Below are 17,165 nucleotides of genomic sequence, written 5' to 3'. Positions count from 1 at the left end.
TAGAATATTTGATGTAATGTGTCCACTTGAACTTTGACAAGCATCTTACATCACATCTGCAGCAGCATATGTTGACCCAGAAAGAAGGCTACGATATGCAAGAGAAACAAAATTGAAGATTAAAATGTATAATGTCTAATGATGTGGGGTGTTTAGAAAATTCCAAGTTGAATCACCAAATCCCAGGAATGACCCATATATTTTCATATATTTTCAAATAAGCTTTAACAGCCAACTGCTGCCTTCTTGTGGCACTTCATGAAATGTACCGCCTGAATGCTGGAGCTGAAGCAGATGTTTTATTTATTTAAAAGTCTAAAGTGACCTTTATAGAAATTTATAGTGAAATTCCTAGGACTATTCTAAAAATAAATTAATAAATAAAAACACTAATGGTAGATGTTAATAGCTGATAACTGAAGAAGAGGACGTCCCCATCTGAATCAGCCAGAACATGTTCACGAAACATCAAACTTCAGCCTGTTCTGACTTAGTGTGCTATGTTATTTCTAATTAAACTAACCAATATTTCTAACTTTATGCCTACCGGAAATATTAATATTAACTAATTCAGAAATTAAAAACACGTTCCACATAGAAGTGATTCAGGTCTCTATACTCCATTTCTTTTTTAAATATATAATACTCTTATTATTTTCAAAGAAATAAATGCCATGTTATTGACCCATGTATCTTATCAAAGCCTTGCAATCCAAACTATGGCTCATACAAATTTCATATCGTCAAAAAGCTGAGCACGACATATAGGCCTTTGAGATAACCAATGGTCTGTCAATGGAAATAGTAGTTGAAATGCGATAGCTCTAGATGAAATTATTGTGTGAGAGAGAAGACCCTCTTAGGTAAACTGGGAACTGCAGCAAAAAGTTGATTACAAAAGGGGAGTGTGACTGTGATCCACTGAGAGAGCAAGCCTCTAACCTTTAACCTTAGCTCCAATCAATGCCTTGCTGTCTGTCTGCTTGATCTAATCACAGTTCAAAGTCCCTTCCACGAGACACTATCAACAGAGTTTGTGCTGCTCGCTCTTTTCTTTCTAAGCCCTTCTGCTTGATCTTGGACCGTACAGACCTCATTGGACCCGGGGCCACATCATGTTTCCACGAGTGCTGCTGCTGCTGCTCCTGCTGTGTATCTCCACAGGCTTGACCGCCACACTTATCCAGGCCTCTGCTGATCCAGCTGCAGACGATTCTCCAGCTGACGGCTCTGTTTTACCTGAAGCTCAGGCTGGTGAAACCCCAGATGACATTTTGATGGCAGATGCCCCCGCTGAGGGAAAACCTGCAGAGACCCAGAGCTCCACGCAAGAATCTGAAGATGATTCCGACTGGGGCTTCGGTTCTATCAGAGGGGGTTTCCAGGCAGTGAATGGCTATTTTGACTCTATACTAGAGCTGATGGGGGGGCGGGACGGCGTATGTCAGTACCGCTGTAGATATGGTAAGTGAAATAGTCCTTGTATTTTAGTCTTTTTAGTGGAATAGTCTTTAGTATTTTCTTCTTTGCTCAGTGAGCGTTGTAAACGCTTCTCAGATCACTGTCAAACTATATGCTTTGGGCAGAGACTTTCTTTAGTTTCCAGTAGAACCCAAACGATTGTGAGTCAGCTCAAAAGAATGTTGACTGCTTATCAGTGTTTCAATCGCCAAAAATTATGCATAACTACTTTTGGTATATATATATATTTTTTTACTTTTAGTATATTATTGTCACAGTATGGAAATGAGAAGAATGTGTACATTCTACCAAACTTTTCCTTTTATGTTTTCAACCTAAAACAAAAAACACAGCAAAAACAATAAAGAAGGTAAAAAAAAAAGACTGAATATGCATTAATATACAGCTACTTCAACTAACCATTTGTTGTGCTTTACTATTTGTATACAGTGTTCAACACTGACACTACTAATGAAAAACTAAATGTTCTCTTTGATTTGAGTTTTTCAATTGAATGATTTGAGAAGTCTCACGTAAATGCAGAATAGCAGGGTTCTTGATCAGCTTTTTATGTTAAACATGCCCTCGCTGATCTGTCCTCACTCCTCATGTTGACAGACATGGTGTGGCAAGTCGATCACACCACTCTACAGATGACGTTACTAAATCAGAGCATTTCATATGCTTATGCTAGAGAATTTAGGAAAGTACTTTATTTATCTCTTCACTCCTTTATATTACCGATTTAATTCTACAATGACACAGACTTGCATGTTTTGCTTAACCTTTGACTTTTAATTGAATACAAATGAATGGAGGAACTTAATACTTACTTAATACACACAGAAATGGATTTAATTAGTTTAAATTTGTTGAGTAAGTACCAGTTAATGTTCTTAATGTTGCCTAAGGAGGGTAGTGAATGTAGTTTATTCAACCAGTACTCTTCATACACAATAAAAGTTGTTAATGTACAGTTTTAGCAAAATAATTGCATCATACACTTCATGTGGGTTCAAAAGTCCTACTGAACATTTGGTTGCAAGGCTTTGACTAAATGCCAAAACTAAGATAACAAAGTTGTAGTGTCTAACCTTATAATGCAACCAAACATTTTAAGATAATGTTCCATGGACAGTGTCACCTGCTCTTGAAATGATAGACCATGCTCTGAATACCAAATGTGGAAATGTTTGATACTGTTTCACCATGCAGGCTTTTGGAAGAAAATCTCATTTACTCATTCTTGTATAAGTGTCACATACAGTATGTGACACAAATATATGATTTCTCCATTATTAAACAGGCAATTAAAACTGTCACAAAAAAAAAAATAAAAAAATAAAAATAGATACTTCACAGTTAGTGACAATGGGGTTACCTGGGGCTCTGTTTTAGGACCTCTGCTGTTTAACCCCTTTACGTGCAAACATCGCCGATGGCCCCAGTTTATTATTGTTTCACTTTCACAGCACATTAAACATCACTGTCTTACTTGATCTGGACAAACTGTGCATCAATTGAAAGTTTAAAGACTCTAGTTTCGATATTTGACCAATATTTTTATAAAACATTGTTGTAGTGACAGATATTTAGTAATTTATGTCAGGAGTGCAAAATAATAAATCCGTATTATGCCAAATTCTGAATAGAAATTCACCACTCACTCATATTCAGTCACGTCAAGAGCGGTTTATTTGTGTTCACATAGACTCACCGAACAGCGTCAATAAGGATTTATAGACCAAAGATGCATTTCTGCGGAGATATATGGATATATTTACTGATGTTTACTTCATATTTCTTCAGAAAGAATCGTCATTTCTATTCATTTTCAACGGATTTACGCGATCTGATGATAAACAGCCTCTCCCAGCGATCTGTGTGTGCGTGCAGTGGTGTCAGCTCGTGCTTTGTGTCACTCAGACTCCGATTGAGCCTTCCCAATGTCAATCTTAGAGTGTCATATCTGGACACCGCCACATCGTGTCACATGCTTCCTGCACACTTCCTGGTAGTTATCTGGCCAAAACAACACTGAAACACCTCTGTACACACGAAATATCTGATTAATAAACTCAACCTTCGTATGAGATTTTCTTGAGATCTGGGGCGTTTTTATGAAAAAATCGAAAATGTACATCGGAAATGCTAACTTGTGCAGCGATGAAAAAGGCTACAAATAACATATTTTTACAACAGTAAACGACCAAATTCCACCCCTGATCGCTAAAGGAAGTTATTATAAACACTCGATCGGGGTTTAAAGTGAGTTTTGAGTAAAAGTGTACTAATAATTTCATAAATTGTCTGATGTAGCTTGATGGTAACGTTAGCTTCAATGCTACTAATAGCAGGTGCATTTCTTCTTCATAATGCATTTTTGTCTCAATAATTCACGTAAGGTTGTAAGAAAATGTTTTGTTGTATTTTTATAGTAAGACTTTTGATAAATAAGGGCTAAATGCAAAGAGAGACTGAAGTGAGATCGCTGCTTTGTTGCTTTGTAAAGCCTGAAAAACCACAATCAATGCTAATAAAGGTGGAATAAAAACAAAAGAATAATGATAAAAGAATAATGCGGATAATGTGTCATACCTGGCGGAGGTGTGAAAGACTCGTTTGGTGAGAACAAAAGAATCATGAATGGGGAGTTTTGCAAAGCCAACACATACAAAATACACAGCAGTGTTTACATGTGAGATCTTACAGAGATGACAAGGGCCATAAATCAATCTGATTCGCCTTCTCTAAAAACACACATGATATGGCCTTAGAAAATATTTCATAAAATTCACAGTTTTACAGATTCGATTATGAAATTTTTTATGAAGTTTTGGAAGACTTGTGGCCTTAGTTACACTGTGTTTTCAAACTCATTTCCTACATCAACAATTTTTAAAATACATTTAAAACATATGTTTTTAATATTTTTATTTTTGTTTTTATGTTTGAGCTTATATATCTCTATTATCATAACAGTCTGAGTGATTCTGATTCCTGAACAGTAAACTTTAAAGTGTCAGCTTTGTGAACAAAGGTTGATTATGTATCTAGTCAGAAAGAATCATGAGCAGAAACCTTTTTATTTTGGGTATATAATTTCGGTCTCCATGCCAAAAAAGGGGGGTTACTAGTAAGGGGTTAAGTTTGAAATATTATAATTCCCAAAATATATTAAGACTGAATTAACTGTAGTGGATAAATACATTCGGAGAAAAAAAAATGGCTTCTTCAGTTTCAAATGTTATGTGTAATACAAAAAACCTGGGTATTGCTCGTTTATATTCTGCTTTGTGCATTGTCACTTATTATTATTTTTTATTTTTAGGTTACTAAAGTTGAATCCTTAAGAAACAGCATGAAGCCATTATAGTCCAGTATCAAGCAGAAAATATTCATGAAAAACAATGTTTTTGGTGCATTATAAGTAGATCGGCGTAACTGCTTTTGATTGTTTCCACATTTGTAAAGCTCTCAATGCTATTGTTATATAACATGTATTCTAATAAATGTCAAAAGCAACTTTAAGTAAATCACTTATTTAAGATATGATATATTATAATGTATCATTTCTGTTTTTCAGGTAAAGCTCCTCAGCCTCGGGCTGGATATCAAATGCCAGAGCCTGACGGTTGTAGCACCTCACTGCTTGGCTTCCAGGTACCGAGCAGTGTATGTGTCTCTTTATTTCTACTAACATTACATCTCCTATCCATTCCATTACTTACTTGCCAGTCTGCCTCCTTGAATCTTTGATACTGTGTGTTCTGTTCCCATGCATTATCTGTGTGAATCCGACCAATGAAGTACACACTGGCCAATGAATCAAAGTTGTACTGTAAAACATCCATCCAAATCAACCAACTAATATTTAAATGTTAGACAGGAGAAGATTCAGATGATTATTTTGGACCTTTCTTGTCTGATTCCTGATAACACAAAGAGAGCCCTCCTTGTTAAAAGTAGAAAAGCACTGACAAATAACTTGGGTTTTACAGTATTGTACAGTGACATACTATGAAACAAACTGGTAGATATCTCACTTTCAGATTTGTAGCATCATATACAAAAATATACAGTTTGAATATAAAACACTTATTCTGTTTTCTCAAGCAATGTCATAGTATAATAAAAGTAAAGTAAAAGTTTAAGTAAACCTCTAACTGTGACAGACTGGGATTTACTCACTTTGACTCACTTGAAATGCCTCTTGCTTTCTAAGTGGGTGGTTTTAGGCCATATAGTTGCAATGTGTACCAGACCTTATAGCATTAAGTTAAAAGTCTGGCTCTGCATGACTAGTATTGCTCAGGCCAGCACAATTTCAGAAATCGAGACACAAGTTTGGACTCTGAAGAGATGGTGAACATCCGACAGGTTCTGGGCAGTTAGGTTTGGCATCCGGCCAAAGTGCTGATAGGACTGCTGTCAAGAGAGAGGACTGCTGTCAGGAAAGCAAATGTGCCAATTACATTTAAACAAAGATGCATGGATAACCCTCTATGTATTTCTAGAACTTGAATACATTAACTTTGAGGTTTAAGGTGTTAATATAGAAATCACTTATGCATGCCATATAATGGAATCCTGCCATATGGTCGACAAATGTAATTGTCTCACGTATCTACATTACAAATTAAGATGCGACTCTTTGTTTGACTAATTGTTTGAAATTGTTTTTAAATAGGAGTATTAAATAGTAAAAAATATAGAAACTCTTTGGTCATTTTTTTTTTTTTTTGCGAGATGCTAATGGTTTAACGTCTTTTTCGGACTATAAGTCGCACCTGAGTATAAGTCGCATCAGTCCAAAAATACGTCATGATGAGGAAAAAAAACATTGCCGCATTGGACTATAAGTCGCATTTATACAGATGCAAGCACCAAGAGAAAACATTACCGTCTACAGCCGCGAGAGGGCGCTCTATGTCTTCAGTGTAGACTACAGGAGCACTGAGCAGCATAGAGCGCCCTCTCGCGGATGTAGACGGTAATGTTTTCTATTGGTTCATTTCTCTTGGTTCATTTCTCTTGGTTCATATCTCTCGGTTCATGTCAAACTAATTTTGATAAATAAGTCACACCTGACTATAAGTTGCAGGAACAGCCAAACTATGAAAAAAAAAATGTGACTTATAGTCTGGAAAATACGGTAATCATATTCAGTGAGTTGCAAAATGAACCTATTTTTTTTTTTAAGTGTAGTGTTACTTTAAATAACCACGGTTATGACTAAAGTAGGAGTCTTACATTTTTTAACACCAAAGATGTTTGATATTGTTTAAAATTTAGTGATGCATTTAAAGTCCAGCATATTATAGTTTTGGTATTACCATAACATAAACTTTGCATACATTGCAAAGCGATTTTATAATTATATATAATTATTGGTAATGCTTTAGAATAGGGAACACATATTCACTATGAACTAAGAGTTTTCCCTCCTATTTTCCTGCTTATTAATAGTTAGTAAGGTAGGTGTTAAATTTAAGTATTGGGTCAGATTGAAGGATCATGCAGAAAAAGGCATTAACATTATGTCCGGTATAAGTACTAATAAACAGGTAATATGCATGCTAATAAACAACTTGTTAATAGTAACAGTTTATTTTAAGGTCCGGTTCTCATTAAACTATTATATAAATTTATAATATAACTATTATTGATATATATAGACTCACATACATGTATTTTTCTTAATTCATATTAAGGTGGGACATTGAAAGGATGCAATAACATAGACTGGTCCATTTAACAAGTTATTTGTGTGGTTCTTCGTGTGTCTGAAATGCATGGGGTTGTTTGTGTTTTAACAGTGAAGTGTGAAAGAGCTTTAAAGCTCATGTTGTAATTTGCTGTTACTCCACAGTTTGATATGGGTGTTCCAGCCATGACCAAATGTTGTAATCAGCTAGACATTTGCTATGAAACCTGTGGCTCTAACAAGTACCGCTGTGACACCAAATTCCGCTGGTGCCTCCATAGCATCTGTGGTGACCTGAAGAAGAGTCTGGGCTTCATATCAAAAGTTGAAGGTATGAAATACACACACACACACACACACACATTGGGTGTTTTATAGGGACACACCACAGACGTAATGGTATATCTGTGTTGAAACCGATACATTATCTGTTATGGCGAAACCAGCTAAAACATTTTTGACTGATTATATGGATTGTCATTTTCAATTAGCACTTTTGCACACGAGACAAAACCCCTCATATCTCTTCTCTCCCACAGCCTGTGAGACCTTTGCGGACACCATGTATAACACCGTGTGGACTTTGGGCTGCAGGCCCTTCATGAACGGCCAGAGGGCATCCTGCTATTGTGAAGGAGAAGAGAAGGATGAGCTGTAAAGACCTACAAACCACCTTCAACACATATAAACACTTTACAAGTTCCTCCACAACAGGGGTCAGTATTAGGATGAATCTCATTAAGACACCCTGGTCACGATTCACAACATCAATGAAAATAAGGCAGATTTACTGCAATGCACAACAGTGGTGGTTGTTTTTTGGATTCTCATTAGTTTAATATAGTCATTTTATTTATCATCATCATTATTATTATTATTATTATTATTATTATGATTATTATTATTATTATTATTATTATTATTATTATAGGATTAGGGTAAGGCAAACATTAAATGTATATGACATACTACTGCAATGTATAAATAATTCTCATAATATAATTCACTAATTTACATAACATTTTTATTGTACAGTTATTATTTGCATAGCATTACTAATCTTCATAAAAATGTCACAAAGCAAGCAAACAATCAAACAAACAAATCTCCTGGTCCTAAAAACTGACATATTTTATATTTTCACCCATATTTGGGGGGTATTACCTTCACATTTTCTTGACACGTTTTGTGAGATTCACCCTATAACCCTTGAACTGATGCTAGTGGATTAGTTTTAGTTCGGCAGAAACTGAAAAAGTGTTATGTTGTATGTGTGAACGTGTCTATCCCACAGATTTGCAGTTTTTTTGTTGTATGTAGGTTTGTTGTATGGGAAGACAATATCCATAAAACATATAGTTTGTGACAACTTTATATGTACAATTTGATAAACAATATTAATTGGCTTTAAAAGAAAGAAAGAAAGAAAGAAAGAAAGAAAGAAAGAAATTCCTACAATATCTGACAGTGTGTTGGTATAGAGCTACTAGTTAATTTATTATTAAGGAACTTTGTTCTGAACTAAAATTGTTTTGTTTAGAAAAAAAAAAAAGAAATGCTGAAGGGTAGTGATATTTATGCAAATAATATTTGTATGTCTGAATATCATGTTCTGAAAACTCAAATGTTCACCTAAGCCAAGTAGTTTTATTTGTTTTTGTTTTGTTTTTAAATGTAATTAAATGCAGAATGGGTGTTAAACAGTAACACGCATGAGTGTGTATTGCAGTGAGAGAGACAATATGACTACAGAGTACAGACTGTGACAAAAGTAATTTTATTGGCTGTAAAATCATTTTATTTTCCCCAGTAAACTGTGCTGAGCTTATATGCAAATGAGCATTAAAAACTGTTCAATGCCACTCCGTTTCTTGTGCTAACCTTTTATAAATGCCTAGGCTTATACTGTTTATTGCATATACAATATATCACCTACAGTAGACGCATGCACGTGTAAAGACGTATTTTCTAGTGAGGCTTTATGTACATAGTAAATATAATGTCAGAAGTACTGGAAGGAAGCAACTGCTGCAACTCATAAATGTAAAATGACTGCAGATACTTTATGCAATGTGTTTAAATAATGTAAAGTAGCCTGTGGATGGCGTTGTGGGTAAGAGATTTTATAGGTGTGTTTGTGGTTTCATGGATCTGGCAGTATGTGAATGGGTCCACTGGAAAGTATGTGTTGCTCTTGGTGCTGGTCAGTCCAGAGATGTCTCCTCAAGCGCTTTCGGCATCCCTGTGTACAGCGAGATTCCCCTTGTTCTTGCCCACACACCAGCACATGGCAATGCAGGAACACTTCCTAATACACACATAGTACACACAAACTTTCAGATTATCGCACAAAGGCACATGCAAAGGAAAGACCAGGCAGCTGAATGTCCCAGCATGCACCTGTTCCCTACTCACTTTATTGTCCTTGCCAATGAACTTGAAGACAGGGACCTGGTAGTGTTTGGAGAGCTGATCTTTAGCGGAGAACTGACGGACTGTATCATCTGAAATGCAGCTGAGAAATATAAGGCCATTAAAGCACAACACTCTTTAAATATAGACTCTGCCTTTGTAAATGTGCCAAAGTATGTTAGTATGCTGGTTAAGTGTGCATTCACGCATGCAGAATGAGTGTACAGAACAATACGCCTTCATCTTTTTTTTTTTTTTAAATGCCTACCCATCTCTGATGAGGTAATATTTTAAGGCCTGGTCAGCTTTGGGACCAGGGGTGGCAAAACAGCTTTCTACAAGAGCAGCAAGGCCATCCACCCGCTCTCGAGGCTCGACGCCAAAGTACAGGGAATCACGCAAACGCAGTTGAGGAGGTTGGTTGTACGACTCGGAAAATTCAGCATTTTTGAAGAGCTCCAAACTGAAGGGGAATATTCCTTCGCTGTGGCCCGCTAACTCGAGTGCTGTGTTGCGCAGACTGGGCAGGTAGCCATCCGACACCTCGTACTGCCGTGGAAACTCACACGTAACTGGCAGCAGTAGTTTACTGGTGCGCACAATCAAGTCCCCACTGCTGCTGGGACTAGAGCGTGGCAAACCTGTTACCAAGTTGGTGCCAACAATTTTGTCATCAGTGACCTGGAGAAGAAAAAAAGGAAGTTGATGTTCCACTACATTCCCAGAAAACTATCAAATAGTTCACATGTTATGGTGTTCACCGCATCTTTTACTTCAGTAATGTAAAAGTGAGGAAAAAATATTGAAGCTAGGAGTTGATTTTATCCATTAGGGCCGGATTCTCAGTATGTGTTATGGATTCAGTCCTGGAAGCTACAGATTATGAAGTAACAATAGTAAATACTTTTGAGGAGGCTCTTTGACCAGGATGACAGTAAAGATCACAGTATTTCCCAGTGGTAATGGTTCTTTTTGACTGTTTTATTTGCTATTATTGCCATAAGCTGCATTGCGATACTACTGCATTTACACTAAGTGCAAATAGCATCTATTGCTTTTTCCACTAAGTAAAAACAGCAGTATTTTTTTTTTTTTTTTTGCAATATGCTATTTACACTAAGGGCAAATAGTCATAGCGTCTATTTAGTATTTTCTGCTATTTATACTACTTATTGCAAATAGTGGCAAATATCTGCACCTTAGTATTGTAGTACATCATAAAAAAGTATGCAATAATAACGTATTGAGTGTAAATTATAAGTTTTATTAAAATTATGCTGACTTAATTGGGACAACAAACCCCTCCCTACACCTGACCCTAACCCTACCCTTCGTTTTCAACTTTTCAATGATTTCCCTTATTTTTTATAGAAAATAAATGCCTTTCCAATGTGATATGAGATGTGAAAATGGACAAGAATGAGTTCGGCAAAAGGCAAATTCGAACTTGGGTCAATGGTGTCAAAGAGACAGCAGTCTTATGTTATGCTGACTAGCCCAACCGCACATTGGCGGGTGATATTAAAATAAACAGCCTCTGCCAAACAAGGTAAACAGACACTCCCAAAAAGGGCAACAGACAAGTTTTGGTCCTGGCGTGCATGAAAATCCATAAAAATTTTTACCTGGACCACAGTGCCACACGTCTTCAGACTGAAGTGGAGGTTAATGTGGGTGCCATTGGAAATGCCCCGGCAAGAAGTGTTAGACAGGAAGAGTTCAAGTCCTCCCACCAGGTCTTTGGGAATCGAGACCTCTATGGAACTAGGATCACACTGCACAGGGACTGCACACAAAACAAATGTCGTAGTGAAATCTACAAACCCTAACAGAAAGTTGCACAAGGTAGGAGAGATAGGTTCAGCTTACCTTGACAGGTCCGTTTGTCATCTCCCAATGTCAGACCCCGAGGACAATGACAGTAATACGAGTCATCCTCTGAGGAGCATCTATGGCTGCAGCCTCCATTTACATTGTCACAGCCGGCAGTCTCTACACACAACCACAGAAACCACAATGCATGAGTTAACGGAAAACCTGCTCATATTCAGGATGCTCTCATGTTCTTACCTTTACAGCTGCTCCCGTCCTCGTCCAGTACTTTACCCGGTCCACACTCACATCGACGAGAGCCCTTGGTGTTGATGCATATTTCTGCACATCCTCCATTGCCTTTCTCACATTCGTTCACATCTTAACACAACAGAAGCAGATAAGTGAATGTGGAGTAGAAACTTTGAAGGCAGCATCCTAAGTGAAATAGACTGAGTCGGAATGCACAGGCAGCAACTTTGTGCATCATTCAATACTTCACCTGAGAAGACTTGACTAGAACGAATTTGGATTGTTTTCTATATTTGCAAACGTTGCTTTAGAATTTTTTTGTCTGTCTTTAAAGGGGGGGTGAAATGCTATTTCATGCATACTGAGTTTTTACACTGTTAAAGAGTTGGATTCCCATGCTAAACATGGACAAAGTTTCAAAAATTAAGTTGTACGTTTGAAGGAGTATTTTTGTTCCAAAAAAACCTCTTCCGGTTTGTCACAAGTTTCGGAAAGTTTTTTTCGAGTATGGCTCTGTGTGACGTTAGATGGAGCGGAATTTCCTTATATGGGTCCTAAGTGCGCGCTCCAGTATAGCAGAGCACTGAGAGGCTGAGCACAGCCTGATCAGAGCGAGAGCGTCGCGAAAAGTCACAAAAGAAGTGTGTTTTTGGTTGCCAGGGCAAGACAACCCTGCACAGATTACCAAAAGAGAAACAGCATTAAGGGACCAGTGGATGGAGTTTATTTTTACAGAGCATCTACGGAGTTGTGCAAGTGTTTTTGTTTGTTCCCTGCATTTCGGATTGCACATCGTTTATTTCTTAAGGATAATGCAGTCCCAACGGAAAAGGGTCACGATTGTGTGTTGGAACCGCAGGCGGTGAGTAAAACTGCTTCAAATATCTCTGTGTTGTTAACTTAGCTATCAGCGCGTAAGCACATCAAGTAAACAACATGCGATGTTGTCATCAAACTGCACTTTCCACATGTACAGCTTAAAAAAAAAAAAAAAAAAAAAAAGACGACATAAGTGGAACTTAGTCCCTTTCCAAAACCGCTAAGCAAATATATACAGTTTCAGAACATACCACATAGCATACCGCCTTTGCTGATGCTGCTCTTGTTAAATTTCAGCCTCTGGATCTGTGTCACAGCTTCCACATGCTCTCAACTCAAAAGCCTACTGGCGCTCGTGATTCTTTAGCTCCGCCCACACGTCACGCCTCTAGGGAAAAATCGGTACAGACTATCTTTCTCTTATGAATATAATAAAACTAAAGACTTTTTGGAGTTATGAAGGATGCAGTACTACTCTATAGGTACTCAAGATTAACAGGATATTGAGTCAAAACGAGCATTTCACCCCCCCTTTAATAGATAATTCTTTGTGCCCAGATCAATACAAAATGCTGCCTTAAAATGTTCCCTCTGTAGGTGGACGACTGTTTTGCAACAAGGCCTGTAATTAATGTTGTTCTGGAAGTGGAATTGACAGTGATAAGCTAAGTTTCTCCTGAAGGGTAAAAGGGTTAAGAAATGCTTACAGGGAAAACTGAAAGCTAGAGAGAAAGCATCAGTGTGTAGGATGGATTGATGTCCTTAAGAATATCTAATCCAGTAAATGAACACATTCAATTACATCTAACTGTTTTAACTCATTCTGTTTACTGTTGTGCCCCTACAGCATTTGAAGTTGACACTTTCCTCTCACCAGCTTATGAAGCAGGACCGCTTCATGCACTGTGTTCCTTCTGCAAATTAAGAAAGGAGTCTAACCCTTCCAATTAGGGCTTGAATCCCCCCAAGCCTTCAAGTCAAACTAAAAGTTGGAAGGGCTTTTTATTTGATTTTTACAATGTTTCAAGTGGGTCAGTGTGTTTAGACTACTTGGGCCTACATTTACATTGTTGCAGGTTGCTTTTTTAGGTCACAGGTTAAAGTGATACACCAAGGAATGCCATTTGAATAAAGGGTACCTCCAACAGAACCATAGAACAATTGGATTTTGGGCTAGTTTTGAATCACATTTAGGCTGGTTTTGTTTCATAGACCAGGCAACCATGGCCTGGGGTGTTCTAGTAATCCTGAAGACCTTGTTTCAGGAGTGCCTAATTAGATTTGGAGCTAGATCTGCAGGACCTCCAGGAGCAGGATTGGACCCTATACAGTCTTGCTTAAACTACTATATATCCTTGGCCCCTGACTGTTCTTGTAACAACTACATATCCTTAATTGTGAACATAAGTTAGGCTCGTGCTAAGAGTTAACCATAGCAACATCACCAGATGGGAGCAAAAGTTCTCCAAGACAAACTTAAATGGATTGTTTCCTGAAAATTACCTACACATATTCCTTTAAAACTGTAAACCCCTTGAAAGGTACTGCATAATTTGCACTCTCTTCTTTTTCACCATTAAAAGCATTGATTTAGATGGCTGCCTTCATACATTAGTAAATTGTTTCTCTATTTCGCCTTTCAACCGTCTTGTGGTCTCTTTTTCATCACTGCAAAAGCGCTCTCTCATTCTAATCGCAATATAACTCTTCGGCTCTGTAAGCATCTATCTTGTCCAGGCCTGGACCACACTGTTACTCACCCAGACATGTCTGTGCATCTGGGCCTAGAACCGTTCCCTCAGAACATCGGCATTCTGGCTCCACAGGACAGCCAGCTCCGTTACAATCCACCTCATCGCATATGTCATAGAAATCTGTGGCAACACACATAACGAATCTGATGGAAGTCAATTTTATACAAAATGTCAGAGAGACCCAGTAAGGCAGGAGGAAGACTTACGGCCACAGTAGACGTGGAAGCAGACGGAGGGCCGGGGCAGGCGGTAGACATAGTAACCCTTAGCACAGGCCTTCACATCCACACTAGCGGTCCAGTGACAGCAGTTATTATTGAAGCTAGCACACACTGGGATGGTGACAATGCCATCACTAGGCTGAGGGTGGCTGCCGTTCAGCCAGATGGGAGCATGGGTACCACAGTGGTTCTCCTCAATACAGAAGGTTGGCATAGCATCCCCAGCCATCCCCGTAAAACGATACCACTCTCCCGCCACATGCCGGTCACATAGAGGGACTCCCGCAGAGTTGTTAACATGGTAGTCAGTGTTCCGCCATGGTTCATTCAGACTGATGTACGCCGAGCAGGGATCTAGAGCTGAGACAGGTAAAAGGTCATGGTCAGAACTTAGCACATATTACGCATCAGTACATGCTTTTGCCGCCACCAGACTGATGGTGATACTTTTTGTTAAAATAATTTCCTCTTCAAAAGAATTTCATTTAGAAAAGTCATCTGAGTTGCATGATTTGCTATAATATTCATGTGGAATCATGTGAATTTTCCAAATCACAAACTTTTTGAAACCGTTCCATTTGAAAATGTCACTTTCACACCCACAGACATGTCTTAATATTCTGATTAATATTAGAGGGTAGTATTGTCAGCACAGGCAGACTCTAGATAGGTCTGTCTCCTAGGGATGTTCAGTTGATACAAGAACAGCCGGAGGTCAAGGATAAACGGATGTTCAGGTCATAAACACAGCATTCTTGGACACTGTTACAATAATTTCTCACATTTCACAACTGCTGCATATCCACATACAACCCAACCTACCCACACCCAGAAACTTTTTTTAACTCCAAGTATTGCTTATTTGTTGGGCATCTTTTGGTATTTGAAACAAATGGTGGATGAGCTCAAATGGAGAAAGTTTCTTAATAAAGATGTTTTGATTAATGATTAAAATGTTGCTAGAATAGAATAGAATAGAATAGAATAGAATAGAATAGAATAGAATAGAATACTGAGCCAAAAGCATTGACTCTCATTGATTTTAACCTCCAGAGATGTTTAACTACATAATAACACCCTTTTAACTAAAAAACTATCAGGTATAATTATAACTGATAGTTCAATTTATTAATAAACAGATGTCCACTAAGTAAACGTCCCCCCCCCCCCCCCCCCCCAAATGATCTTTTTCTTCTGTGGAAAAAGATCATTTGAAATGTCTGTTTTATTTTAATTTTTTATTTTAATGCAATAGTAGTTGGTGGTAAGCACAATTCTACAAATTTAATCTTTTGTGTTCAGCAGAAGAAAGTCAAAACCAAGTAAGGAATGACATGAGGGTAAGTCAATTTTTAGTCAAGTCAAGAATTAAGATGGGAAGATTCTGTAATAAAAGAAAAAAACAACAACAAAAAACATCAAAAACACTTGATGGGCCAGTAAGAACATTTTGGCTTTACCTCTTAGCCACCACATACTGTATCAACACAAAAACCACTCAAAACGCTCTTGTCATGATTCAATTGAAAGCAGTTCATTGTTGACTTATTTTGTTTCAATAACTGTAAAGTCCATCAATAATGGAACAAGTTTAATCCATAAAGCAGTGATGTGACTTTTGCACAAGTAAGCATGCCCTTAAAAAAAAAAAAAAAAGTATATATATAGCAATATGCTGATCAAAGTCATTCAGTGAAAAACTGGAAAATGGAAAACTGGTTGGCAGTGTCATTTAAAATGAAACTCAAAGAATAAGCACTCAATAATAATAAGCAGTGTACATATAAAACAATATGTGCTTACCGATGGCCTGTGCTGTAGTCACAGCTTGTAGAAGAAAAACCAGAGCGAAAGGCATGTCTATTAGTAGAGAGAAATGTATTTAACAAGAAAGCCACAGACGTACACCCAGTCATTCCCTACTTGTCACAGTTTGTGGAAGAGCTTTGTGATTTAATAGTGGATTCTGTTATCCAAGACATTATGAAGGATGGGTTTACAAGTACAATGCCTTGTTTGTCGTCTTCCTGTTGACAGGACATCTATCTCACCTTGACCTCTTCTCCTGTCCCTTTGTCCCATGTCAAAGAAGACCCACCCCTCCAGATAGAGAAAGGACCATACTCTAATTGTTACTAGAGTCCGGCTTATTTATCCCACCCTACTACTTCTCCCAGAATCCTCTGTCTTCCCAACCCAACATTTCTTCAGCTGCTGACTCCACAGAAGTGCCCATGTAATGCATTTAGCAGGCAATGTGTTTAGAAATTCAGGTCTCATGCTTTCTGTAGAACTTCCTATAGGTGTCAGTGGCTTATAGATTCATCCATCCACTTCACATCTTCACAGTTTATCATCTTCAAAGTTCGTTACCCCATACCATTTTCTTCTTATTTGCCAGATGTAGCATTTTCTTTGTAATTTGGCATTCCAGAATCTTCTCCTCACTGTTTCAGGTTAATGAAATTTCTCAAACTAGACGCAGATCCTAGTTGTCATTTTGTTTATTATGCATCAGGACCATCTAATCATCAGTCTCTAGATCTGGTTTGATTTCTTTCACTATAATGCCAGTGAATGGAATAGCCTTCGCCTCTCAAAAGAAACAAAAAATAGGAGTTTCAAAAAGAAATAAATGAGTTTTCAGCCATTTTTAAACCAAAAGACTTGAAAGTGTACCCAAAGTGTATATGGTACGGCAGAAACTGTATTGACAAAGTTAGGACA

The 17,165-nt window shown here is 37.7% G+C and overlaps 2 protein-coding genes across 3 annotated transcripts; one reads left to right on the top strand and one right to left on the bottom strand.

Annotated features, from left to right (window-relative positions):
- Positions 1-1,001: 1,001 nt before the first annotated feature.
- On the top strand, positions 1,002-9,030 carry LOC113057286 (group XIIB secretory phospholipase A2-like protein). 2 transcript variants are annotated; one of them, XM_026224571.1, is made up of 4 exons: positions 1,002-1,464; positions 5,048-5,136; positions 7,334-7,499; positions 7,708-9,030. In XM_026224571.1, the coding sequence occupies exons 1-4, from the start codon at positions 1,116-1,118 to the stop codon at positions 7,824-7,826; spliced, it is 723 nt and encodes a 240-aa protein (XP_026080356.1). In that variant the 5' UTR covers positions 1,002-1,115; the 3' UTR covers positions 7,827-9,030. The 2 variants fall into 2 exon arrangements, with proteins under 2 accessions (XP_026080356.1, XP_026080357.1); XM_026224572.1 differs by having other exon boundaries at positions 5,048-5,124; positions 7,708-7,840.
- oit3 (oncoprotein induced transcript 3) lies at positions 8,773-16,422 on the bottom strand. Its single transcript, XM_026224569.1, has 9 exons — positions 16,242-16,422; positions 14,424-14,798; positions 14,224-14,337; positions 11,651-11,773; positions 11,450-11,572; positions 11,206-11,366; positions 9,849-10,261; positions 9,584-9,683; positions 8,773-9,476 (listed from the first exon to the last, which is right to left on the bottom strand). Exons 1-9 carry the CDS (start codon positions 16,294-16,296, stop codon positions 9,312-9,314), a joined length of 1,629 nt encoding a protein of 542 aa, XP_026080354.1. The 5' UTR covers positions 16,297-16,422; the 3' UTR covers positions 8,773-9,311.
- Between the last annotated feature and the right edge of the window lie 743 nt (positions 16,423-17,165).

The sequence above is a fragment of the Carassius auratus genome, chromosome 38 (genome assembly GCF_003368295.1).
Source record: "Carassius auratus strain Wakin chromosome 38, ASM336829v1, whole genome shotgun sequence".
In the NCBI taxonomy this organism is placed as follows: domain Eukaryota; kingdom Metazoa; phylum Chordata; class Actinopteri; order Cypriniformes; family Cyprinidae; genus Carassius; species Carassius auratus.
Note: the sequence above shows the minus strand (reverse complement) of the source record. Positions and strands in the feature narration are given on the sequence as shown.